Source organism: Pleurodeles waltl, chromosome 12, assembly GCF_031143425.1.
Source record: "Pleurodeles waltl isolate 20211129_DDA chromosome 12, aPleWal1.hap1.20221129, whole genome shotgun sequence".
Taxonomy (NCBI): domain Eukaryota; kingdom Metazoa; phylum Chordata; class Amphibia; order Caudata; family Salamandridae; genus Pleurodeles; species Pleurodeles waltl.
The window spans coordinates 671,358,112-671,386,038 of NC_090451.1; the positions used below are offsets into that span (position 1 = coordinate 671,358,112).

Genomic DNA, 27,927 nt, shown 5'->3' on the forward strand with positions numbered 1-27,927 from the left:
TCCCTCCTTGTAAATCTCACATTTGATGATGGACCACAGGTTCTCAATGGGGTTCAGATCAGGTGAACAAGGAGGCCATGTCATTAGATTTCCTTCTTTTATACCCTTTCTTGCCAGCCACGCTGTGGAGTACTTGGACGCGTGTGATGGAGCATTGTCCTGCATGAAAATCATGTTTTTCTTGAAGGATGCAGACTTCTTCCTGTACCACTGCTTGAAGAAGGTGTCTTCCAGGAACTGGCAGTAGGACTGGGAGTTGAGCTTGACTCCATCCTCAACCCGAAAAGGCCCCACAAGCTCATCTTTGATGATACCAGCCCAAACCAGTACTCCACCTCCACCTTGCTGGCGTCTGAGTCGGACTGGAGCTCTCTGCCCTTTACCAATCCAGCCACGGGCCCATCCATCTGGCCCATCAAGACTCACTCTCATTTCATCAGTCCATAAAACCTTAGAAAAATCAGTCTTGAGATATTTCTTGGCCCAGTCTTGACGTTTCAGCTTGTGTGTCTTGTTCAGTGGTGGTCGTCTTTCAGCCTTTCTTACCTTGGCCATGTCTCTGAGTATTGCACACCTTGTGCTTTTGGGCACTCCAGTGATGTTGCAGCTCTGAAATATGGCCAAACTGGTGGCAAGTGGCATCGTGGCAGCTGCACGCTTGACTTTTCTCAGTTCATGGGCAGTTATTTTGCGCCTTGGTTTTTCCACACGCTTCTTGCGACCCTGTTGACTATTTTGAATGAAACGCTTGATTGTTCGATGATCACGCTTCAGAAGCTTTGCAATTTTAAGAGTGCTGCATCCCTCTGCAAGATATCTCACTATTTTTGACTTTTCTGAGCCTGTCAAGTCCTTCTTTTGACCCATTTTGCCAAAGGAAAGGAAGTTGCCTAATAATTATGCACACCTGATATAGGGTGTTGATGTCATTAGACCACACCCCTTCTCATTACAGAGATGCACATCACCTAATATGCTTAATTGGTAGTAGGCTTTCGAGCCTATACAGCTTGGAGTAAGACAACATGCATAAAGAGGATGATGTGGTCAAAATACTCATTTGCCTAATAATTCTGCACTCCCTGTATTGAAGCGGTTTCAATTCACACCTCTTCCAGTATCTTCAATACAAATCATTCCCCCTCTCCACCCCCCCCCCCCCCCCCCAACAACACTTCATGCAAATATTTTTTCACAACCCCGTAAACTGTTTCATCCCCGCATAAACATTCGCCTTCACTGGTCCAGATAGCTTTATATGACATCATACATAAACCATACAAAGCTACAATTCAGAGTCTTATCAAACATTTTGCCTCCTGTAAACATCATAAATTCATCTTAACTTTTTCTCCATTCAAGCTGTTTCAATTAATTCCTGATCTGTCCTACACACCACGGTCAATGGGATATAAAGTGACAACATCAATATATTGCAAACAACATTGATGCCCTTCAAATAATCACTAGTAGATTTTTGAATCTAGACTGTCATGGGTATATCACAACAGCAAGTGAGAACTTTTATTCTGTATTCCTTCCCTATAACAAAAGGAAGGCTGGCATGCAGAGATTAGCTCCTTAAATTCCTCGCCACATATGCATACCTTATTGCTCCTTCTTCCCCTAATGCATTAGACATTTAAAGCGCTGCCTGCTGCCATTTCACAAACTCCCCCTCTTCCTTCTAACCAGGTTGTCAAACAGCAAGGAAGCTAAATACACAGCGGGCTTGTCTAAGAACTAGGATGTGGGTGAGAGGAACAGTCAATTACTGACCCATAATAGCACCTGCCCATGTGCTCTTCCTCCGACACCCTCCCTGATCCAATAGCAACGGCAGAGCTAAGCGTGGGGGCTGATCAGTAAATAGGGCGTGAAAGGGAGGAAGGAGTTTAGTGGTGGTTATACCAAACTTGACCTCTTTCCCTCCATGGATTTTCAGTTTGGCATATCCCATTCAGTTTATGGATAGATAACTATGGACAGGTTATTAACTATGCAATTTGTATTTATTACAATTGTTAAAAGGCTTTTAGATATTCCCTTTCACATACCATCAACACAGCGAACATGCCCATCACAGAGTCTATCCACCTGCTACAAACAGCTTCAATTCATGCTTATCTTTCATGACCAAGCATGTAAACAGCCAAACTGCACCTCTTCCACCTCCCAAGCATAAACAGCTCCAACAGCGTCAACTTTCACTGACCCTGGAAACACCTCGTTTGCATTCTTCACTCATTTTCCACAGGTTCAACTCTTCTCTTTTCATCTTTCACTACCCGTCATTGAATTAAATTTACTTCGAACATACCCACAATTCCTGTGAACAACTCGGTTAACTCTATCCAGACATCAATCTACAAATAGACTTGATCTACCACATCCACCTTCCAAACCTGCATGTTGCTTTGATTCACTTTCTGCACTTTGACTCTCCGCCAACTTCAAACAGTTTAAAAATTCGTACCACCACCGCCCCTAGTCCTTTATCCTTTGCAAATATCTTTAATTTCACCACCCATCTCACTACATGCTACAAACACCTTCAAGTCCTTTGTTAACTCCCCACTTCTGCACAGTTTTGTCACGCCTATTCATTCATCCTATTCAGCAAACTTTGTTATTTCTTCTTCCTGGTCCCATCTCCTGCTTGCAACCTCGATTCACCCATCTAGACCTTTCAAAAGAGCTCTACTTTCTCCGTTCCAACTCTCCTGCAAAAAAAAGTTGCAATACATCTGGCCCTGTCAATCCACCTAGACCTGCAACAACTTCCTATTCCAGTCACCTAAAGCCATTCTACTCAAGGCGTCACCACAATCCTCCATCTGCATGGCAAAAATGTGCCACACTGCTTTGCAAACCAAAACACAAAGGAGCTGCCGTTTGTAGGTCTGGCTCTATAAATAAATCACTAGGTGGCAAGCAGACATCCTTGTCCATCAAGGTAAATATGCCGTGTTTTAATCAATGGAAGAAACAGCAGACAAAATCATTGGTAACACACACGCTCAGTAGCCAGACACTCTTAACTATTCTCTGTTGACTTGAGTTTGTCCTAGAAAGTTTTAGTCAAATATAAACAAATAAAACCTAAATACAAAACATTAAGAAGTTGTGATAAATGCACACCAAGTACCAAAGCAGTCCATCGTACAATATCATGAACTGAAGCATAACCATAGATTACAATTAACTGTACGAGAAGAGGCAGAACCACATTTCTACAGCAAGTGAGAGGGGGGTGTCTACAGAGGGCAGGTGAACTCCTGCTGAAGGGTTCACATTTGCTTCTGATATAGGACGATGGAGCATCCCTACTTCTAAAACCATTTTCACATCTGATCCAAACATGAAATTGAAAGTTTGAGACTTCCCCACAGGATAACCAAGCTAGGGTGTACATCTTTGAGATTAATACACCTTCATTGCAATGAACCCTGCACAGAAGTGCATGACATGAGCAATAGAGGTGGAATTCACCTATAAAGCCCAACCAGCAAGGTAAAATTATTCAAAACAAACTCACATGTGCATTTAGGACGTACGGACGTTGCCACACGTCACAACTAACGCGCCAGAGGAAAGCTGCATTCCATGCATCACTGTCTACAGAAATAGTTCGAAGAATGGTTTAAGTTGTGATCCCGTGCTTGCTCTTAAAGAGTTCACAAGCTCTGACAATCTGCAACAGGCCACCCCAGACGGCTAAAAGCCTAGCTCGGTCACCCACTCCCAACCACTTCAAACAACAACAGTGTCTTCAGATGCTTGAATACAGGACGGACCTGTAGCTTAGTCAGCATGCCTGGGCTCTCTGATGGAGGTCCTGGGATAACTTCTGGTTCTTCTTCCACCTCCTCGAACCGAGGAATGCGTCTTTTCTTAGTGGAAGAGTCTTTGGAAGGGTCAGTCTCATCGCCAAACGCTTCCTGAGCATGCGGAAAGAAAAGAAGTCTATCAGATTCTGTAGACATACCTTCTGTGACTGTTCAAACTCATTTATTCAGATCCAAACATTTCTACTGGATTGAAATGTGCCGTGGTCAGCCAGCTTACAAAGCACCCTGGCAGAACAAAAATGAATATATCAACATAGAAGTGGTAATGTATATACGGACTGATACAAAATTTTAAGTTAACTTCCTGTTTATTATTTTTTTAAACGATCATGTACATATTTTAGAGCCAGTATGTAGTATAGTCGCAGAAAAGTACATGTAAAATATATACAACATACTTCCACTTCACTGAATGAAACCACCATTAAAAAAAGAAATCTAAATACAAAGATGTTATTATGACAGGCCTCTAGTTGCTGTGCAAAGCATCTCTAAAAGCACAAAGGGCGCTTTTACCTTGTGGAAGCCGATGAGGTACCCTACATTTGAATACACACTACGCCCAGATTCACACTTTTGACCATTTATCTTTTACCTTCACCTCCCGTTTTTTACTGCGGTCACTACTGGATCTGGAGTGCCGGGAACTACGGCCTTCATCGACAGCATCATACAGTTTCTCCACGAAACGTGAGGTGGTGTCATCAAGAAATGGTCTGAGTTGGTCTGGGGAAAAAAAAAAAACATTTAGAAGCTTGGTGTTCCATCACACGTCCCTTGCAGAACACGCAATGTTAGGCAGCAAGGTGCTGTCAACATTCTATACAGGATGTTAGGCTACAATAAACATACAAAATATAAGTTGCCTTACACTGCTAAAGTAGATGAAGGCCAATACTTCAGACATATACACCAATTATTTGGGTTAATGTACAGATTATACACTGCACATAACACTTGCGCACCAACAGTATCTTCTCAACACAAACTGAAATAAATTAATGTCTTGAAACATTTCTGACAACTGAGTAAATGAATGGCCAAGTGGGAATAAAGCGGCAGCAAGGTGAGGTTGCAGGAGCGGAGGTAAAAGTTTAGAGCCCCTCCCCACCCGGTGCAGTGCTCGGATCAGAGCATACAATTGTGTCTCACTGATGTTTTTGAAGAATGAGCATTTGAGAGGAGTCCTTTGTGCGACTACTTCACAATGGCTTGCTGATTAGGACTTTCAGAGGTCTTCTGTGCCCTTGATTAAAAAAAAATATATATGTAACCCTTCAGCCTTTGCTCTACAGCAGCATAAATGCTGAGAGGCGGCCAGTTCCCTCAAAGAGCTTCTTTGAATCAGGGCAAGTACTTGCTACATTACCGGCAAAAAAAACCCCACAACTAAGCATGCAGACTGTAAGGTTAACTCGATGGAGGGCAGTTTAGAGAAATTAAGAAGAAAAATGATATGTATGGAAGGATAGGTCCTCGGCCAGGTTGAGAAGGCTTCATGACTGGTAACTCAACCTTGATTGGAAGGATTACTATTTAAAGATAAGATATATTAAATTACTTTGCAGTTCAAGCCGTGGTTTGATTGGAGCAGGAGATGGAATGCCTGGACAACACGGCAAATGCTTCTCATATTCGAGATTTAATGGTTCCACACCTTTACTGATCAGAGGATGTGAACTCTCTTTAGTCACAATTTATGAGGGACGATTCATGGGAGATGCGTCAGCGACTGCTCTTGAAGTAACTATGGCTTCTGAGAGACAAGCTATGGGCCCTGGTACATTATAGCTCATCAGCCCCAGACAGAGTTAAGTAGTGGCAAGTGTCACTAAAAGGTCCTTACATTCAGGGTACACCAGGTCCTCTTTTTGGTCCAGCATAAGTGCCAACCAAAAAGAGGATGGAGGATCTCCAAGTTATGAAATGAGAAACAAACAAGCAAAAAAAAAAAAGAAAAAAAAAAAAGGTGTTGGTAAGGATTTGCTACAAAAACGGTGTTAGAAAATAAGAAATATTTAGTCTTGCCCTTCAATAGCAGAGTCCCAGACAGCTCTTCAGCATGAAGGTGATGGTTTTTTTTTCCAGTTACACCTTTATATTAGAGGTTGACCTGCTGTGGTTTTCCTTTATTTCGGAGAGCTGTGTTATGTTCTTTCCAACGTTAAACCTGGGCATCCTGGGGGAGCTGAAATTGTAATTTCTTGTTTCTTTCCTTCTTATCACCCTTCTTTCCCCTACATCTTCTAGAGCGTGTGAATTTAGTGTTCCTATTCATTTGAGAGGTCCTACAGCTGACAAATGGGGCTGATGTCTGCTGTGTGTCCATATTTCAGAATTACTGTGGTGATGCTCATTAAAAAGATCTGGCAAATAAATACATAAACAAATACAATGAATACAAAGTTCTCACTTATTGTAAAACTCATCGCCTGCAAAAGGACGACCAAAACATATGTAGCTATAAGATTGAATATTAAATAATCCCAGCAGCATTTTAAATTTCATAGTGCAAATCCAGCTGTAAAGCCATGAACGTAAATGCTTCTGGAGTTCTGGGCCATTCATTAAACCACAATGTTCAGCAACCCACAAACAAGTTTCATGCAGCAGGATAGATGTTGAGGATGACTTACCTGCTGCTTTCTTCTTGTCCATTCCTTTCCCCACACAGTTCAAAGCGGCTGTGACCACGGTGGGCTCAGAAAAACCAAGGAAGCGTTTCACTGTCTTCTCCACCCATGGCTTCATCTCATCCAGCTCACGCTTGGACAGAGACATCTTGCTGGATTTTTGATAAACCTGATCTTTGTGCATTTGAAGAAATTAAAGGGTGTTAAAAACTGTCAGAATAATTTGAACGTATATACATATATCACGATAGTCCTTTGTGATGGTATTCTAGCTATTGAGGAGGTACAGAGTTTATTTACCACCCATGTCCCACCGCTAACAATACCAGTACACTTCCATTGATTAAACAAACTACTCCAGTTAAGCCCCTGGTGCCACGTGAACAGAAAGGGAACAACAGTGGATTACCTAAAGATGTGGTAGAGTAATTAACCCAGACAGCATGAAAGCGAAAACATTTTATGAATTCAATATTCATTCAGTGCTATGTTTGTACCAAAGAGGTCATTTACATCAAATACAAAAGCCCTTAAAAATGTGACACATATTGGAAACTATGCGCTAGCTTTTCTGGGACACTGGCCAATGCGAGCCCTTAGCTGTAGCACCCTTCCCCATCCCGTACCTCTGCCATCTAGAATATTAATCCCAGCTTTGCACAGATTGTCACTGCTGTGTGTGTGAGATTCAGGTTACATTTAACATTATATTTATCGACATTGTGTAAGGTGTTAGAAATATTTTTGTAGCCTTGAAGAGCTTTGGCAATCTTGATTCCATTTATGGCACTGGAATGGTCAGTGATTTATAGCTATTGTATTTGACTTTGCTTCTCACTGTTCAGATGTGAGACACACTGCTTAATTACTGCCAGGTTTGGAAGAGGGGAGGGACAAAAAGAATCAGGGCATGCTTGGAGAGGGAGGCTTGGCAGCTGAACCAAGACCCCATCTCCATTCTGAAGCGCCTGGTGCCAGCAGTGCTCCAAATATAAGTGAGTGGGCAATCTTTTGTTGATAGTCATCAATGTCGGATCTACAACTGTGTTTTCTTAGTTGGTTCTACTGCTAATGAGGTGTCTATCACTTTGTTCCTGATAATGACTATTACAATTTGATGACTATGGGATTGAACTGTCAACATACATGCTACAATTGGAACTTCATTTGTTATTTGGGACCTGGGTTCTCCAGTATATAACATAAAACATTTAAAAAAGAAAATACATAAGCATTTTTCAGTCAACTTTATGTTTGGTTTATTAAACACTGCACAATATTGCTCATTATTTTGCACCTTTCACTAAACACAACACCGTTCATAAGGAGCACCTACTAAGATTTTGTTAAAACTTGTCTGAGTAAATTTTGTCGGTTAAATATTGTCATTGTCTGCATGAGAGGTGTATACCCTAATACTACACAGGCTAGTGCATTCAACATATATCAGTATTAACTAACCAAATTGAAATTTAAAAATTGCGTTTTTGTTTTCTACTTAAGCAAATTTTATTTTTTTAACCTGGAAGTAAAGGCAGTCTACTTCCCATGAGGCAACCACTGTTCTTACGAATTATCAATTCCTGGCAGGACATAGTGCAATATTACATGTGAACCCTTTAAAGGAGGTAAATAGAACATTAAGGTAAATGCTCTAAAGGATACCAAGGAAAGGAAGATATTTCTGACAAGTTAGAGATAGTTTATCTAGCAGATTTCTGTTAAGGCTTTTAGTGGGCAGCACATGCTATACCCCTGAAAATATATAGCAGTGATGGCAAACAGATCCACAAGGAAAAGACATATGCCAGATTTGGTACTAGCGACTGCTGAAGAAAAATAGTTCTATTAACAGCCACTGTAGATACATTTATTTTAAATGCAGATCAGAACCTTCCAGCACAGGTGTGATATTCCCATCACACAATGCCCATTATATTAATCTGGGGCAATGACAAGTCTGAATGCCAGTTTACAGTATGGTTGTTTAAAAGATTGTCTCCTGCCACTCTCTTCAGCAGGTGGTACCAAGCATCCTAATCTGTAGGAAGCTGGCCATCTATGTAGTGCACCAATGTAGGGGCACACCATGCAGATATTCCAGATGACCCTTATTGGCTTACAGTAATAATCCCAAATGCTCTTTTTTGGGTAGTGTGGGCGTGCAATTCAGGCTTAACAGAGAGCAGTGTTAAGCATTTGTTGAACACACAGAGTCAGTAAGTGAGGCACACACTAAAGAAGAAACTCAAGACCAATTAAGAAAAATAACAGTTTTTATATTGGACTCCAAGATCTACAGGATCAAGTAAGTACTTTTTCGAGTAAGCGATTTTTCGAAATACAGCTGTCAGCATTGAGGCATGAGCCTCGAATGCTGTAATGTTATACTATGGGGAAACATACACTGGAAACAACTTATAGGTTTGATCTTCTAGACTTAAGGTAAGCAAGGGGACAAAGTCCTTAGAACCACCAGCAGTTTAGGGTTACCTGCCCTGGTGTGCTTGGTGCAGAGCGCAAGGGTAGCCTCAATCGCTACAGCTGAAGTCAATGGGGAAATCTGCAAAGAAAAAGCCTGCAAGTGGGGACTAAGGGGCCAGTCCGACAGAACCCAAAGGGCGACTCAGCTCTTGTGCAGAGGTATTTTTTCCGACAGGTCACTTGCATTTTTTTTTTTTAGAACAAACAGAAGATGGGGACAAAATAGAACACAGAGCCACTCTTTATGATGGCTTTGGTGATGCTGATGTCCTATGTCAGTAGGTCTGTCTCATTGGGGTTGGTGCCCGGGCTGGACACCTAACAAGCCTTAGCTGCTGCAAGGGCCCTGGTACCCCAGATATTGGTGAAGGGAGGTACCGGGAAGGCTTAGAATCTTGAAGACAGAATGGGTCAACGGGGCTGATCTTCTGGACACTCAGGCTCCTCTTCCTGGTGAGTTGCTCCCTCGATGGACCCAATGGTCGGTAAAAGGCAGAACCGGGCAGTTGCAGTTGGTGTCTGCTGGTGCAGGGAGTTGCTTCTCCACTCCAGGGAAGATGCTGTCTAGTTGGTGAAGTGATCGCAGGCCTCCAAGGCTTTGGGATGACTCACAGCTTCAGGATGAACCTGAACTTTGCAATTATCATGGCAGGAGCAAGCAGTCAGGGATTGGCAACAACAACTACACCTAGTCCACAGATCTTGTTCTGGTTGGCTCTTCTTTGTCCTTCTTGTAGTCAGTCGCATATATGTCCCTGGTGTTAGGAGGCCACCTAAATACAGAATTTAGGGGCTTGGGGGGGGGAGGGGGTTGTAGGGTAGTAGCCAATGGTCTACTTACCCCTGGGGTGTCTACACTCCGTAGATTACCACTTTCTGTGGAAGTGTGCATTTTCCTGAGCCAGAGCTCCTTGCTCCATAACCAAGATGGTGGAACCCTTATTTCGTGGAACATATCAGGAAGCCCACCTTAGGGATGTAACTAGACTACTGCGCAGCTAATTTACTGCCTGACGGGGTGTCAAATGGGTCTCAGGGCAGGGGGTGGCACTCTCCAGTTCAGGAGGAAGCCAGAGTCACATATCAAAGAGGGACAGGGGCTTTGAAGCCCCCTGATCGTGGTATGCAGATTCACTAGCCATCTTTCTGGAGGAAGTGATAACACCTTCTCTGAGACAGGCATTGTTTCTTGGCCTCAGAGAGCCCTTGCTCTCACCTGCAGGGAGTCAGAAATTTGACTGTGGTGGCAGGCTGGTCAAGACCAGTCAGCCAGCCCACTAGAAGACTAGTAGGCCTCAGGGAGCACCTCTGGGGTGCCCTCTGGGTGCATGTCATAATAAATTCGATAATGGAATCGGTATGGATTTAATAAGATGAAGTGCTTGGTACCAAACACCATATATTTCAATAAAGCCACCAAGCAGATGGGGAACTCACAATGACCAGTGCCCAGTATATATACTTAAGATGGCTTCCCTGTTCATTTGTACCACCTAGTAATTTAACTGGAACGAACAGGGGCATATCTGCTCAGGCAGATATGCCCTTACATGTAACTTAACAGTTACACCCTGCCTTATGGGCTACAAGGCCTGCTGTAGGGGTGACTTAAATATTACATGCAGTGACTTGGGCACGGCACAAAGTGAGTGTGCCATGGTGTGTTTTCACACATAGTTTGCACCATGCTAAGCAGTCTGCATGCAATTTATCTGCAGGTCCCTACACATGGCATAATACATAGTGCTGCCCTTAGGAACCCTATTTGGTACCCATACCCTAAGTACCAGGAGTAACATTCACTAAGGACTTAAAGAGTGCTCGAGTGTGCGCCAACTGTACACAATTAGACCATTTTACCTTTTATTTAGTTAAAGAGCTCTGGGGCAAGGTTAACAGCAACAGTGCAAAGCAGTCGAAAAACATTGGTGCCAGGGGCAAAAAGAGGGGGCAACCATGACATAAAGGGGCATTTTACTACACAATCCCCAACATCAGTACTGAGACACTGCAACTTATTTCACACTAAAGATTATTAAAACAGTATTCATATAGAAACAATATGTATTCATATAGAAACCATATGTATTACATTATTCTTAAGAATTATTAACTCAACAATATATGATCAAAAATTAAATAGTTCACAATCATCCCCACATTCCTAGCCAATTAGTCTAAACTTAAATCTAATTTTAAAAAGAGGACTATGGTGGTATTGGTCCATCATAAAAAAAAAGTCATGTAATGCTTCCTAGTGCCATCAGGACTGAAGTTGAGACACTATTTCAAAATACTGCCATCAAAGGGTCAGTGAGTTAATTTGGCCCCTATTCCTTTCTCATACATAGTGGATCAAGAAGTGGCCAAGCTCATGCTGTGCTCCTATTTTGCTGCACAGGATGGTGACTAATACTTTTTGTCAAAACTAAAAATAGGAAGTAAACAGGAGTTTATTGCTACTTTTCCTTCCTTCCATCCAGAAGAACTGTGCTTGTCACCATTTCTTTTAAGCTGTATTTCACCTGCAGTGCTTAAACTGCCTTGAGAATGTGCATTTGCCTTCTTTGGGTTGAAAGCTGAAATCTCTTAAAACATGTCAACCAAGCACGCAAATACACTAAAAGCACAATTTAAGGTCCAGTACATGTACCACACACTAATGTATTTCACGCACACAACGTGAACCAGGTTATTGAACAATCATGTCTTCATTTTATGTGACATTAAGAAATACATTCAGAAGTATTGCAATTCATCAGCGTTTTCCTATGAGATTGTAGATGTTGATGTCTTCTATTTGAACGCACCTTACATATACTAGAGGGCCATATAATGGGTAAAGTGGCTGATGTATTTAAAAAGGAACATCTGAAGGAAATTTTGAACCAGTAACATGTAGGGCTGCTATGCTCCCGGTATTAGCCACTACTACATTTGCACACAGAGAAATCAATACTAAGTAATTAATTGTACAAAATGACTTTACTAATCAAACACTACAAAAAAGTGTCCTGGCTGCAAACTAGACATCCTTGAACATATGGTACTAGTGTACAAGTACTAGTGTCTGGACTGAAAGTACTGCCATGTAAGCCTACTTAGCTATATTTGTGACGAGGACCAGGCCCAAACTGTAAAGTAGAAGACTCCAACCTCCTTAGTACCACTTACCTTCACAAAGGCTATTCCAAGGACTATACAAACTTGCACAAGGAGGTCCATCTACTTCTGTAGGACAGAAGTCAGTAAAAATACAGGCTATTAAAATGCACTGTGTTGTATGACAAGTGCAGAATTACTTCATAGTGTACACAGGGGTTTATACCATATATCCAAGAATGAGCATCGAATCCCAAAGAAATGAGGCCGAAGGTTTCATACCTGAAGAAGATATACAGATAGAGAGGAGCAGAAAGTTACCCTAAGACAAAATGTGAATTCCTTGCTGGGGTAAATTGTGGTTCTGTTGCGCAGACTTCAGCGCAGGTTCTTTGCTGCCTAGGTAAATCACATTCTATGATTAGGTTAACATGCCTTTAGATATTTTTATTTTATGTTACAATGCCATTCACAATGACTTTAAGTGAAGGTATTTGAAAAGTTTGCAAACAAATTTCATATCATTATTAGTATTACACATGCTTCACTTTGGAAGCACTGGCTTCTGATGCTAAGGACACCTAACCCTTATCCAGAGACCTTTTATACTGCCTTCAATTGTAAATGTGTCCCTTCTCACATCTCAAGTTTAGTCAGTCTTGATTAAACAGCGTATGGATTTACCCAAAGATCCAGTGTAATATCTGCACTTAACGGACAAGAACAGAAGAGACAAAAATAAATGTTGGTATTACCTTAACAAACATAATAATCTAGGCCAGTTGTTCTTAACCTTTTGGCTACTGTGGAACCCCCACTTTATCATTACTGTAACCCGGTGACCCCCACAAAATTGTTGGGATCCGGTGACCCCCAATGAGACATTACTGGAAGCTGGGGACTACGGCCTAATCATTTTGATGAACTGTACTGCAAAATAACACAAATTATACAGAAACAAGAAGTGATCAAAAAAATACAAAGTAAGATGAAATATTTTAGTTGCTTCACATATAAAAAAAAAAAAATATTTAAAAAAAAAATCTAATTGTTAACAGGAAGGTTTGAGTTTTTTAAAATTCAGTTGAGACCACTCAACGTCCATACTATGTTTTGTTTGATGCACTCGCACTGCTCCCAGAAATCCACCTGAGGATATTAAGTTAATATTTAGCCTACAATTTCAATGTAATTCCTTCCACAGCAAATTTACATTTGTCATTTTCACATTTTGCTTCGTTAGTTATATACACTCTGTTAATCCGTAAATGCTTTGTAATTTTCCACACAATCGCAGACCTCCTGAATAGGCTTCGTGGACTGGTTAAGAACCCCTGATCTAGTCAGTATTTTAACATCTCATGAATGGAGAAAGACTAGTGGCATGTAGAGATATGAAGCTGTAACAGTAAAGATATTTGCTGCCTAGGCCCTGCTATTCTAAAGGCTCCATCCATCCATTTCCCACCAGCTCTGCTCACTGGTTTGTCATCTAAGCCCTTTAGTCGCCAGTCCGTGATGTCTTTTATTTGCCTTCTCTCATGTGCTCTTCTGCTTGGCAGTCCTCACTGTTCCTCGTACTGGGTAGCCTTCATGCCTTCCCTCAAGGTTTCTGGTCTCACCGTTGTACTAAAAACTTTCATTATGCGTAGGTACTGGATGCAAGGATCACATGCATGTAAACAAAAGACCTTTACTCTCTAACACAAGGCTTATCAATAGATTTACTAGTTAGAGGAAACACCTATGTCAGGCCTCATAAAAATGTTACTAGACCTGCAGGTTGAGTAGCTTGAATAAACTACTCGACCCAACTGTAGTGTACTTGACCGGGAAACAGGTCTCAAATTGTGAGATCCTAGACAAATATTGTGTTTTACAGTCACCTTTTTCTTCATTCTCACATATGAGTGCACCTTCAAATACGTGAGTTCAGCATTTCTGCTGTAAAATAATCCTCTTTTGTTTGATTAAATACACTAAACGTTTACTCCAAGTATTATAAATCTAGCCCACATATAGGGTACACATGATCCATACACAACTTGCCTCTTAGTTTACTAATAGCTTTGCCATCAGGGCAGGAGTGTTTCTCAGTTTATGTTTAAACACTCACTTTTAATAAATATATCACTAAAGCATGATGTGATAGCACACTCATTTACAGACAGTAAATTTCCTAGAAGTGTCCAAAATCCTTCCCACTAACTTGCAGCTTTACTGATAATACTATATCGTGCATTAACAATAATCTGTGAAAATTGGGTTTCAGAACACATTTATCATTTGCACAGCACCAAGTAAAGATTTCTGACTTTTTTCATCCTATTAAAATATTTTTTTCATCACACAGAAGTACAAAAAATGGTATTTCACAGCTACTGAAATATATTTTGCAATGTTTGTAAAGTTGATTTAGTTATATAAATGTTGTGTGTTAGGAAAAACCTGGTACCATCAGCCTTTCATTTCACATAGGTCAGGCAGTTCACCTTAAAAAATCCTGAACTCTGCAGTCACAAGGAAAAGTATTTGCATTGCAAGAAGACAAACTGACTTTTGACCCCTGTCTCTGAACACTGAGCAAATATGACAAGAATATGATTTAAAGGCATCTTAGTTGCGAATTCAACTTCTGACTGAACAGAACACCTGTTCTTTGTCCACTCACCAGAAGGGGCGAGTAGGATCTAAAAGTAGCTTGACCTCATAAAATAAAACTCGCCATAGCAAGTGGTCGAGTAGATTTTCCGAGCCCTGTATTTGACCCCAACATGCTGGACAAGGTGCCTCCTCAGTAAAAATTCCTAATGGGACTTTTGGAGCCCTCTCAGCCATAACACCTACCCCCTGCCCGCTGAATGTCTCATCCAATTTGAAGTTCTGCTAATCAAGCTTTCCTAATATCTACAACTCTACACACATGGCCTATAATAGGTGGGAGTGTTAGCCATGGTTTGGAATACTCTAAGTCTTTGTGCACTTGCAAACTCAGATGTTTATAGTTGTTCACAAACTTCTCTCAAATCTCTTCCAGCTCTGGAAAAGGGCGGAAATGTACTTCCAAAAAGGGCAGGAAAAAAACTGGATAGAAAAAAAAAAAAAAAAAAAAAAAAAAAGGGTCTTCTTCAGAATTCCACACAAGCAAAAATAGATTTCACAAAGTTTGCAATGAGTATGGTTGCATGCCGTACTGATGTAACGTCTAGTGAATTCCTGAAAGTCACAAGTATAGCTTTGTGGGCACTTTGTGACTTTCTTTGAGAAATGGGCCCCTAATGTTTTTTCATTTACCACACAATGGTTATACATCAATTCAGTATTATTAATCTTTCTTTTTTTTTTTTAAACAAAATATATATATATATATATATATATATATATATATATATATATATATATATATATAGGCATGCATCAAATAACATACTACATGCTGCCTTTGATAAAGGGTATCTTAATTTGTGAGAAAAAAAAAAATAGTTCCATTTTTTGGTGTACATTTTATTTTGGAAGCAATTACCAACCAGGTTTTCAGAATTATGCTTATATCAGCATATAACTAAGGTGCATTTTAAGTAGCCTCAGACATTTAAATTTTGCAAACATTTTTACAAACTGAAACCACTGTCAGTTATTCAAGCTTAGCTCACTATATTTCTATGTTGACCTTATCTTGTTTAAACTACTAATAAATATTGATGCAAATCTTGTTTTAGTTGTAGACAATCCTATTTCACATTTCCATACTCCGGTAATGTAAACGTGACAGCCACAGGGTTTGCGTTACAGGAGTTTAGACCTACTAGTCTAGGGGACAAAACAAAAATGCCCCTGACTTCAAACAATATAACGGGAGTCTCATCCTGAAGGGCTGGAAATTCCCCTCACCTGAGGCGAGGAGAGAGTCAACCTAGCAGTGAGTCTTCTAGCTAGGGGATGGCAAAACCACTTTCCCCAACCTCTCAGTCAGAGACTTTACAGGTCGCTGCTCATGAAAAGAAAAGCAAAGACAAGAAAAATAACTGCTGTCTCCACAACACTTGCTACCACTTCTCCTTGAAGCAAACATTAGAAATGGCTCAATGAGGTGCATGCTCGCCCCGGGGCGTGTCTTTGAGCCACAAGCTGGTGGACGGATAATCCTCTAACTTCTGAGGGAGATCCATCATCCATCGAAATCTGGGCAGCCAGGTGGTAAACTGGCACAGGAGGAGCTTGGAAGGGGGAAGCGGGGTTGGTGGTCTGAGTGACAGGGCCACGGCCACCTGAGGACCAGAAAGAGCATTGTTGACCTGGCCTAGCAGGGCGTAGCTGGCAGGGACTGCAGAGAAGGGCTCTCCATTGGTGGCTCCATGGCGGTGTGGGAGGCCATGCGGATGGGCCAGCATTGCGAGGGGCGTGGAGGTGGCGGCTTTGCCCCCCCACCATCCGATAGCAAGGTGTGCTGGCGCCCGCTGAAGCAGTGCATGGGCCCCCAATGAGAGCAGCGTGGTTGACTGTACAGGCCACATCAGTGGCTAAAGTACGAAGGGCTCAGGCCTGGATTGTGGCAGCGAGGTGGGACTCCAGCCTCCCCGACTGAGGAGTGTTCTGACGCTCATGATGAATAGCACGGGAGGGGGTGAGTGGCGCCACTGTTAGGGCTGCAGCCACCTTAGGATTGCGAACTTGGTCCGAATCGAAGGACCCCTTTGAGCTCCCCACCTCCCCCCAGGGACCTGCTTTGGTGAAGTGGTCAAAACATGGAGGTGAGAGTGCAGTCCCACAGATTGACACATGGCTGTGCCGCTTGGCAGCAGAGAGGTGAGACATACAATAGCCTTGACATTTACATCATGGACGCGCTGCTTTTTCCTCCCCAGGGCCACTGTTTGGGGGTAACGTGGGCCCTCCTGTTTTGCACCGTGTTTCGCCCACCTTCCTTCTCCCTTCCTGCGATAAGAGATGGCACGGGGAACCTCCCCCACCGAATCTTGGGTGGGGTGGACTTTCCTGGATGGCAGAGCGGGGCCCAAAACACTGGAGATTGCTGACCCACCTTCCCCTTGTCCACCCAGAGGTTCACTGGGTGGTAACTCCAGTGTGTACTCCACTTTGCAATTGGGAATGCACGTGGCTCCCTGGCCTGCTGGCTGATGGGAATGGTAGGTCTCGACTTCGCTGCCAACTGCATCCTAGGACTGTTGGGCTGATAAGGTAACAGCATCCATCGTGTTCCGTGGCGACAATGTGGTTGCTGAACGGGCCACCCTGAAAATCCCGACCCATTGTAAGCGAAACTCGACAGTATCCTTGCTGCTATCTTCGACACCAGGTAAAACTTCGGAGGTAGAAAAGGAGCAGTGGAGGACCAGCGCAAACTTTTGGACAGTTTCTTTAACTGAATTGTCCACAACATCCCTCCAGCCTGTAACTGAGGACATTGCTAGGAAAGTTGCAGAGCCTACTCCTATGGTCCATTTCTTGGAGGTAGAGCCAGAGGGGGTGGGGAGAAACGTGAGAACGTGATAACCTTGTTGGCTTCCCTGAGGGGGGCAGAGGGACTGGACCCCACTACCTTCTTTGAGACATGGCTCTTTGTTGCTGTGGTCCCTGCATGTGGCGTTATCCCCTTACTTTGTAGTGGAAACAGCCCATCAGGTGCCTGCATGGCACCCTCCGTTGGATGCAACCCCGCAACAGGTTGTGGCACGGCACCTAAACTTCAGAGACAAAGACACGATACTTCAAGCTGCTAGATAATCCTGCCCAACTGCTTCTGAAAATGCAAGAATTATTCTGTTTCCGGACTATATGTTGTCAGTTCAGAACCAGCGAGCTTCCTTCTCTGGGGTTAAGCAAAAATTGAGTGATACGGGCCTCACATATTCCTTGCTCTTCCCCACCTTAAATTGATTGCACAGCAAAAAAAACATACTTTTTCTCGAAGCCAGGGGATGCCAGAGATTGGGTAGAGCAGAGATGGTATGAGCCATCTGGGCCTAAGCCTACTCCTGGTGATCAGCTCTTGCTGCCATCTTGGGTCGCACATAAGAGACCCAAGCTGTGGAGATATACCAGGCCAACTGCCTGTGCTCCAACCTGACGCAGGCACAGAAGGAGAAGATGCAAGCACTAAAAGCCATGCCCGGAGTTTGTATACAAGGTGAGTCTCCTGTCACAAATACCTCGGGGAGGCACTGCCGAGGCAAGAATAAGACTTGTGGGAGTCCAGGGTCACCCCAGGCTTCCTTCCTAGACTGACACAGCAAACAGTTATGATGCTATCTGACGGAGACTGAGAGCAGTGGTCTCCTCCACCCCCCTCGTCGTTTGGCGGCCATGGTGAGCCTATCGGCAGTGATTAACAACCATGCAAGGGAACGGTTATTTTGCAGCAACCAGCTTCCCCTGTGCATGTCTAAATGCTACTCTTCTCCTTCCAGGATCCTCGCCTTGTGCCTCCCTAGTTCGGAACCTACTTCTGCTGGACTGCTAAGCCACCCCTTCCCCGTTGCTGTTCTTGTGAGGCTCTCTGGCTTGGGATGCCCTGGGGACCTGCATTTAAAGGACTTATTCATCACTGTTTGGGCAGCCAGATATTACTCTGCCGCAGTGGGGACTGGAGTATTTTTTAGGTCGAGCATAAGCGTTCAACCTGGTGTACACTTTTAGTATACTTCTTATGGCTTAAAGCAATTTCATTTGTTGGTTGCAGTACTTTCAAAATTCTTGCTCGCTTGTAGTCAGTTCTGCCTTTTTCTGTTTCAGAGCAGTGACCAACTACTGTATTATTCCACTTTGGCTTCTTTATCTCTTACCCTGACAGACTACTTTTGCATTTCTTTGTTGCTGCCTTTTCACTGTGGGTGTTTTTAGCTGCCTGCGTTTTAGTGCAGCCTTGTGTTCCTCCCACTTCCTCACATGTCGCGGACATTTGCTTTGGCTTTAATTCTAGTGCTGTCCTCGTTTACATTTGCTCCACCATTAAATCTTTATAAAAAAGATAGTTCCTAAGCTTCATTTTTTTATTTATTTAATGTTATTTTACCACTTCCCAGCATCTGTTGATTAATAAACATAAACCTCCCGCACACGTTTCAGAGAGTACACAATGTATTTAAATACTGCTCTTAAAGTAAGGATGCGTAGAGAATTGGGATGTATTTAGTCCGTTTATTGCATGAAGATCCAACAGCCGACATGTTTCGACAACTACTGTGACTTTTTCAAGGCTGTGAAAAGTACATAAAAAGATTCCACCTGTAGTACACAAGAATAAGGTGACAGAAAGATACAGTTATACATAACTGCATACTTAACTTACTACTGAAAGAGAAGAGAAAGAATGTATAAAATTAAAGGTAGTGAAGTGAATGAGGAAAATTAGAGCATACCTGTGAAAAATGTTGTATATTTATTCCCTAAAACAAGAATTTCCAGAAACAACCATAAGGTGAACGTTACCAAAGCGAAACCAATACTGGTGTGCTAAAACCCAAAGGAAAAAATATAAAAATCATTATTTTATGCCATGATATTTTGTGGAAGACACAGCATGTTTCACAATAATAGTAAGTGGATCCCAAAGTGTGATATGTGGACCATGCTGTTTGGCTAAAGTGGTTGTTTTGTTAAGATAATAAGAAAAGAGCCAACCTGACCACAAAAGTTCCATAGACTTCTCAAATGCTGATAGGTAACTCTTAAACCTTTTGAGAAATAAAGGACCTGTCTGGTTACAGGTACTAACAAGTCATATAACTGTGAGTCCCCATCGAAAGATATGTCCTTGAGCCTTATATACTAGATTTCCTACAGCCTGGGTGGGAACTGCCTATCCGTCTTACCTGTCCATGGTGGGGGGGTCCCCTCCTGTACTGCTCACCCCGACCACACTGTTAGTGCCTACACAGTATCTAGGATGTTGTTCTAAACCTGGAATGCCTGAGGAATGGGCACAGCCACGATGAGTCACTCCGTATATCAATACATAAAAAGGTGCAGTCTCCTGTAGCAAAGGGGGAAGAAACCTGAATTAACTATATAGCTGAAAATAGTGGGAGCGCCACTGAGCAATATGCAGAGTGGGAAGCTCTTAAGACTGTGGTGCGGGGCAACTGCATACATGCGATCATTGGGGAAGGGGGCAAAATTGGCCAAACACTCACTCAAGAGGAATCCTCCTTAGGGGGTGGGGGCCTTAAGAGGACTGGAGTGGGGGGGTGGAGGGGGAATCTGCTCGGTAACAACTGACTTAAGTGAGTGACCATCCTGCCCACCTCCTTAAATCCTTGAGGTTCATAGATAACAGAGCATATCATAAGCAGCGGCATGGAGAGGGGGACAAACCGGGTCACCTTGTCATGGCTTTTGGGGTGAGTTACTAATGCAGTGCCGATAACCAACTTCTGCCTCTTTCAGATATTGGTCACCCCCACTCAAGGGGTAATATAGGATGTTTCTCTGCACATTATTGGACCAAGTACAACCCGGTCTCAGTGTTTTGACAATCTATTATTTACAACTTTTTAGATGCCATCACGTTTGCAGTGATTCCCCTGGAGGGGAGGGTGGCCTTAAATAGTATGATTACGGTGCAGGAACTCTGCTGTTGCAATTCGGGACTCACCTAGACAGCCTACCAGTTCAACTGTTTGAAACGTATGGCCTTTTACAGGCTGCTATCTCTGATGGGCAGCGATTATAAGATATATAGTAGGATTCTTGCAAATCGGTTGTGGCCCATATACTAGTATTGGTTCAGCCCAACCTAAATGGATTCATACTGGGCAGATCCACCACTCTCAACGTCCAAAGGCTGGCCAGATTGCAATAGGAGGACTTGCAGAGGAGGCCAGATGCAGTGTGCCTGATTTTAGACATAGAGAAGGCATTCAACACCTTGGACTGGGCCTATATGTTTGCGGCCTTACAGAAAACTGGTATTTGGGCAGGACACTGCAAATAATAAAACTGCTCTAAGCATCTCTGATGGCGAGGGTTCAGACTGACAGTTGAATCCTGGTCCCACTGCCAGAGGCCAGGGTTGTCCTCTCAACATGCTGCTCTTTGCACTGCTGGTGGAGCCTCTCATGCAGCGGCTCCTGCAAGCTCGACTGGACTGGGGCATACTGGTAGACAGCGCTAATCAAGCTGTCTCATTGTATGCAAATGATGTTCTCATGTGCACAAATGAGGTTCTCTTCACATCAGGGATATACATGCAGACATTGGTATCCTGCGTATACAGGAGGACTTTAGGGCTGTACGAAGCCCAGGAGTGAACTGGCATAAGACCTACTTTTTCCACTCCGTTTGGACTTCTATCTGCATCCTGTGACTACTAGAAAACAGTTTGCCCAGTGGAAGACATGCATCTGTCGATATCTGGGTATAAATATGTATCATATGGCTCAGGATATCTAGATGGTAACGTGGTGAGGGCAATATCTTCAATGCAACCAAAAATAGCTTTCTGGTGCACTCACCGCTTGACAGTGCAGGGCAGGGTTGTGCTCTTTAAAATGGTTATGTTTTCATCTGTTTCTGCACTACTTTACATTTGCCGATCCTTCGTCCCTTGTTGCACATTTAAGACACTGAATTCTATGTTTGGAGGACTCTTGTGGAATAAAGGGAGACGTAGTGTAGCACTGGCCAAATTACAACTGCCAACGGGGTGGAGACCTGTGTGATCCAGTGTCTGATCAGCACTACCTGGCAGCACAGTTCCAGTGCCAAACTCTTGGCTGGCTTGGCGCCATCTGGCAGAGTATGCCTGAGGTCAGAGGAGGGGGCGTTGAGGTTGGTACAGAAACTGTTTCTGCCCAGCGCTATATGTACCTGCAAACACCCTCTTCGAGTGGCGCATAAGGGCCAACATAGGGAACCGAAGGATGAACCTGGACTGCAGTCTGCTCATTTCTATCAGCATGGGTAGGGAGGAACTATCAATTTGGGAATCCGCAGGAGTGGGGACATTAGGGGATATTGGTCCATGAAGGGGCACTGATCCCCTTCGAGGTCATATCCGGACAGACTGGTCTCTTGACGGGGCAATTTCTGGCACACTGGTGTCTTATGAGGATGCGGGAGTACGCGAGCCGTTATTGCTACATTACCTAAGATGTACCCTGACGCAGGGTCCTTTACACCACGATTAACGGGAAGAGGTTGGTTACGTGACTGCCGAGCTTTTGCTGGGCCTTACTAAGTGCCATAAACCGGGTTGTGCCACTACCCACTTGATAGAGCTGGAGCTTGTTTAGCGGGTGATTGCTACGCACCCAAAGGCCATTAAGTGGGGCACATGGGAGGTGGCAGAACTGCACACAAATATTAGGCTTACATAGAAGTCACATAGCAGAGGAGTGGGATGCATTACTCACCGCCCATCAGAACCCCTTTGAAGGTGGTGCGAGCCCCGTCTGATAAGACATGGCATGTACTCGCTTGTCATATGCACATTTGAGATGGCACTCACACCCCCGCCTTATCTGACATGTCCATCTTTCCACTATCTCTCCACCACTGCAAATCACTCCTGCAGGTAGTTTAAATTCAGGACTGTATACCATTACTTCTGTTTCTCCTCCATGTGGGTTCCGAGGCTCATGTTTGGTTATGTGGTTTTTTTTTTTTTTACTTATGTAATCTGAACACTATGTATAATGATCTGTTAACACGTACATGATTTGTTAGTATGTTCATAATGCATCTAATAGTGTCTGTAATGGATATAAATAAAATTCAATAAAGATGGTTTTAAAAAACTGAGTTGTATGCTCGCAGCATTCAGATTCCATGAAAAGCCAACTCAGCCTTTTGACCGTCCAAGGTCAGTAACAACAGTACCTCTAAACTCTACAAAAGGTGCACTTTCTTTGCGTAGAAATTGCGAACGTGCTGAATATAAATCTCCTTGGTGTTACAAAAGCTTTTTGCCACAAACTTAAGAGGTCAGGCTCCGCGGTGCTTTGAAATGTCCTTAAAATGTACACGATATCATTACCCTGTCTGTAATTCACGCTACCCAGCAGAAAATGTTAGACAATACTTATGACGGCACAAGCACATAGTTAGCAATGTAACGGTCACCTCACACCACTGCACCATATCAACATAGGAGTAAAAACTGCTAAGGGAAAGGAATAAAATAAAGCCTAACACGCAACATAGCAAGGAACCACACCATTTGTTCACAATGTCACATAAAAGAATAGACCAGCAAAGGACTACCATTTACCTACGTGAAAACACGTAAATTGCTTAGTCTTTTGACATATGCCATGGCTTTGTTATGTGAAAAACACACTACAAAGATGTATGTTCGAATAAACAGATTCCAGTACACACTAATACATTTTCACAGTTAGCAAACAACATATTGGTTCATCCCATCTTCACAGACAACACACTATGCCAGTTAGCCTGGACTCCAACTATGAAATCGAAAACAGTAAGGCAACTGTCCCATGACTCTGCAAGGGCTGCTGAGCAACACAGATCATAGATGTGCAATATACAAATGTTAACATGGCACCACTAGTTCCATGACAAAGCTCAATGGGGGTAAGGCATGCAGTTCAACTGGAACCCACAATTACAATTTGCATTAGGCAAAAGCAAAGCAAGCCCCAACCTCCCGTCTACACCCCCACAGGAGGTACCAAAACATCAGCTGTGGCCACTACAAAGAGGAGGTGTGCCTAAACGTGGAGGTAGGCAAGTTAGAGAGCTCTCACGTTGCATGTCTGTAGGAGGCTGGCCTGGTTTGTAGTGGGTACCTAAGGTACTTACACCTTATATCAGGTCCAGTTATCCCTCAATAGTGAAATGTAGGCAGTGTTCTAGCAGCTTAGGCTGTCTAGAGGTAGCTGTAGCAGAGCAGCTTACGCTGAACTAGGAGACATGCAAAGCTCATCTAGAGATAGCTGTAGCAGAGCAGCTTAGGCTGAACTAGCAGACATGCAAAGCTCCTGCAATACCAATATAGTCACACAGTACTTATACACAATAAAGGCCAATACTCAGTGTTACCAAAAATAAAGGTACTGTATTTTAGTGACACAAGGCCAAAAGTATCTTAGAGGCAATACTCCTTCTGGAGGTAAGTATTATACACAATATATACACTAGTAACCAGAATCAGATAAGTAAACAGTCATAGAATAGGGCAAACAGTAGAAAATACAGTAGATTACAATGGGCCTAGTGGCAACACAAACCATATACTAAAATAGTGGAATATGAATAACGAACTCCCCCCTAGGCAAGTGCAGTGTGTAGAGGGGCGCTGGGAGTGTAGGAAAACACCAAAGGTAAGTAAAAGTATCCCACCCCAGAGGCCAGGAAAGCCGGAATAAAGACCAGCAAGTTTCCTCAGGACACACTAAAAGTCGTGATAAGAGATTTTGCAAGAACCAAGCAAGACTGCAAGCAACAAATGATGAGTTCCTGGACCTGAAGACCTGTGGAAAGAGGAGATCAAGTCCAGAAGTCAAAGAGTCCAAGAAGGACAGGAGCCCCTGCCAACCTAGAAGATGGTGCAGAAGTGGATTCTTCGATAAGAAGAATAGTACAGAAGAGCACCAAAGAAGATAGCTGCGGGTTCCTGCTTGGTGCAGGTGATGTCCCACGTAGAGTTGTTGGATACAGGCTGTTTGCGTCACTGGATTCTGCCAACAAGCCTTGGATCGAGCAAGTATGCGGTTTGCGTCAAAAAGGAGCTGTCTGGACCCAGGAGGAAACTGGGGGTCTCAACTCAGACGGAGGAGACAGAGGGGGCTCTCAGCACTTCAGAGAGCCCTCGGAAGACCAGGCCGCACCCACAGGAGTCCCAGACCATGGGGACAAAGAAGGTGCAAAATGCAGTCATCGCAGCACTACACTGGAAGGTCCCACGTCGCTGGAAAACAACTCAGGGAGCTGTGCGTCGCAGAATGGAGTGCTGGGGACCTGGGCAAAGCTGCGCACAAAGGATTCTTGGAAGAAGTGCACAGAAGCCCAAGGAGCTGGAGAAGACGCGGTGCACAGGGGTACTGACGCAGCACAGGGAGGCAAGCTCTTACCTCCACCAAATTTGGACAGCTGGACCTTTGGACAGTCTGGGTCACTTTGGTCCACCACCTGTGTTCCAGGGAGCACACTCATCATCAGGAGAGGTGTCCCAGAGTACCGGTTGTCGCCGCAGAAGGGTGCCTGCAGAAGCAGGCAAGTGACTCCGAAACTCCACAGGAGATTCCATTGGTTCTTCTGGTGCCGGGTGAAGACAGACAGTCCTCAGAGTGTGCACACCTTGGAAACTGTTGCAAAAGCTGGCTGGAGCTGAAGTTGCAGGTCACAGGAGTCATCCTGGATACTTTGTTGCAGTTACAGCGGTTTCTGGAGCAGTCTGCCGTTGATCTGACGGTCAGAAGCTGAAGCAGAGGAGTCCTGGAGGAATCTTGCAAACTGAATCTGAGAAAACACCCAGAGGAAAGACCCTAAATAGCCCCGAGAGGGGGATTGGCTACCTATCCAGGTATGCACCTATCAGGAGGGGTCTCTGACGTCACCTGCTGGCACTGGCCACTCAGAGGTCTCCAAAGGGTCCCCACACCTTGGAATCCAAGATGGCTAACGCCAGGGACAATCTGGAGGAGCTCCAAGCACCAACCCTGGGGTGGTGATGGACAGAAGTGGTTACTCCCTTTCCTTTGTCCAGTTTCACCCCAAAGCAGGGACTGGGGGTCCCTGAACCTGTGTGGACTGGCTTATGCAAGGAGGGCACCATCTGTGCCCTTCAAAGCATTTACAGAGGATCTGGGAGGCTACCCCTCCCAAGCCTGTAACACCTATTTCCAAAGAGAGAGAGTGTAACACACCCTGCTCCCAAAGGAAATCCACTGTTCTGCCATCCTGGGATTGAGCTGCTCAGTCCCCATGAGGGCAGAAACCTGTCTGTGAGGTGGCAGCAGCTGGGGCTGCAGAGGAAACCTCAGAGAGCTAGCTTGGCAGTACTGGGGGTGGAAACCCCAAGGTGCATGGGATTGCCCCCCCCCCATACCAGATTTGGAATGGGGGACAATTCCATGATCTTAGACACCTCACATGGCCATATTAGGAGTTACCATTGTGAAGCTACATATAGGTATTGACATATATGTAGTGCACACGTATAATGGTATCCCCGCACTCACGAAGTCCGGGCCCTGGACAACTTGGGGGCACCTTTGCTAGTGCAAGGGTGCCCTCACACACAGTAACTTTGCACCTAGCCTTCAGTAAATTAAGTTTAGATATATAGGTGACTTATGGGTTACCTTAGTGCAGTGAAAATAGCTGTGAAATAGTGTGTGCACTATTTCACTCAGGCTGCAGTGGCAGTCCTGATGAATGTTTTGTATGAGCTGCTTCTGGATGGCAAAAGAAATGCTACAGCCCATAAGGATCTCCTGGAATCCCAATGCCCTGAGTATCTAGGTACCATATACTAGGGACTTATAAGGGGGGGGTCCAGTGTGCCAATCAGAATTGGAATATGGGGTCACTAAAGTGTAGTGACAGATTTCGTAAGTAGAGAGAGCATAAGCACTGGAGTTCTGGTTAGCAGAACTTCAGTGACACAGTTATGCATACTGACAACACACATAAGCCACAAACTGAGCACCGTGGTCCTGGGCTAGCAGGATCCCAGCGAGACAGTATAAACATACTGACAAACAGGCCAAAAATGGTGGTAACCATGCGAGAAACAGGCTACTCACAATGATCAATTCTAGAACTCGATAAGACCACCTCACACCCTGAAGGCCGAGTGTCTACAATCACACTTCCGAGCCAGCTGTTTCAGCTACCTGAAACAGCTGCTACAGCAGGGATGCTGTCTTAACAGTACAAGACGACAACGCACTTTGGTGCCACTAGCAACTGTGCTTTCTCTACGAATGAGTGACATTTGGCATCTGCAACAGGACTGCCTGGCAGAAACACAGGAAGCTGAGAAGCTAGTCACCTAATGTCTGGGCAAGAAGGCCTACGACTGGCAGCAAACACTGAAATAAGTTAGAGCTAAATATTATATGCATAGGCCACTTTTCTGGCTGGCTCATGTCTAGGTCCTGACAACATATGCTTCTGCTAGCTGCACGTAAGTATATTAGCGCTACGCAGCTGCATGCACTAACTAACCTTCGATGTCATAACGACATGCAGATTATCAAGTTCGGAAGAGGCAAACTGGGACCCCACTTCTCAAAGCAGCGACTGAGACCTATGGCATTCAAATTATTTTTCACCATCCACTTTATGTGACTGGGTGACATTTTAAAGACTAGGACAGTTCAACAGTTATTAAAATCGATGAGGTTCACTTTTTCTCCAAAGTCGGATTCAGTAGAGTTAGTATGATGCATCATTATACTTCAAGTCCCAAGGCGGGTGGGAGGTAACTGATGGACTGTCTACCACTGTCCACAAGAGATGTCACCACCCAGTTGCACGTGTGACAGGCAGCAAAACAACTACATGAGGCGCTACAACATTTCAAATCTCCCCAAGGAAGAACCCTCTCACCACAGACACGAGACAGGTCGCTATAAGAAGACACCCTTGGCTAAGGTATTCTAGTCAGTGTTACACTAGGGTACTATGTTCCCACACGACCCAGGGTAGAGGTGAATACCACACACCCTTTAAGAAATCCTTTGGGAATGCATTATCATTAGTAAAACACTTCCCAAGTCCCGAGCACAAGTCAGAGTTTCACATTATTATGAAGGTAGCAGTGGGTACTTGGAAACAAACCTGCAGCATTTAATTCCTACTGAAGCACATGTTTAACAGAGGCTTGACCGTTATTAGTCTCAGTACAAACGGCATGAACAGAGAAA

At 43.8% G+C, this 27,927-nt stretch overlaps 1 protein-coding gene across 6 annotated transcripts in view; it reads right to left on the reverse strand.

Annotated features, from left to right (window-relative positions):
- PRPF3 (pre-mRNA processing factor 3) overlaps positions 1-27,927 on the reverse strand; it is a 142,313-nt gene that overhangs the window by 113,638 nt on the left and 748 nt on the right. For 2 of the 6 annotated variants that reach the window (XM_069218565.1, XM_069218564.1), the window contains exons 2-5: positions 12,392-12,469; positions 6,488-6,658; positions 4,447-4,577; positions 3,798-3,941 (exon numbers count right to left, since the gene is read on the reverse strand). In XM_069218565.1, coding sequence (XP_069074666.1) covers positions 3,798-3,941; positions 4,447-4,577; positions 6,488-6,632 — 420 coding nt within the window. In that variant the 5' untranslated portion in view covers positions 6,633-6,658; positions 12,392-12,469. The remainder of the gene's footprint in view (positions 1-3,797; positions 3,942-4,446; positions 4,578-6,487; positions 6,659-12,391; positions 12,470-27,927) is intronic. The other 4 variants (XM_069218562.1, XM_069218563.1, XM_069218566.1 and 1 more) reach the window with 3 other exon arrangements.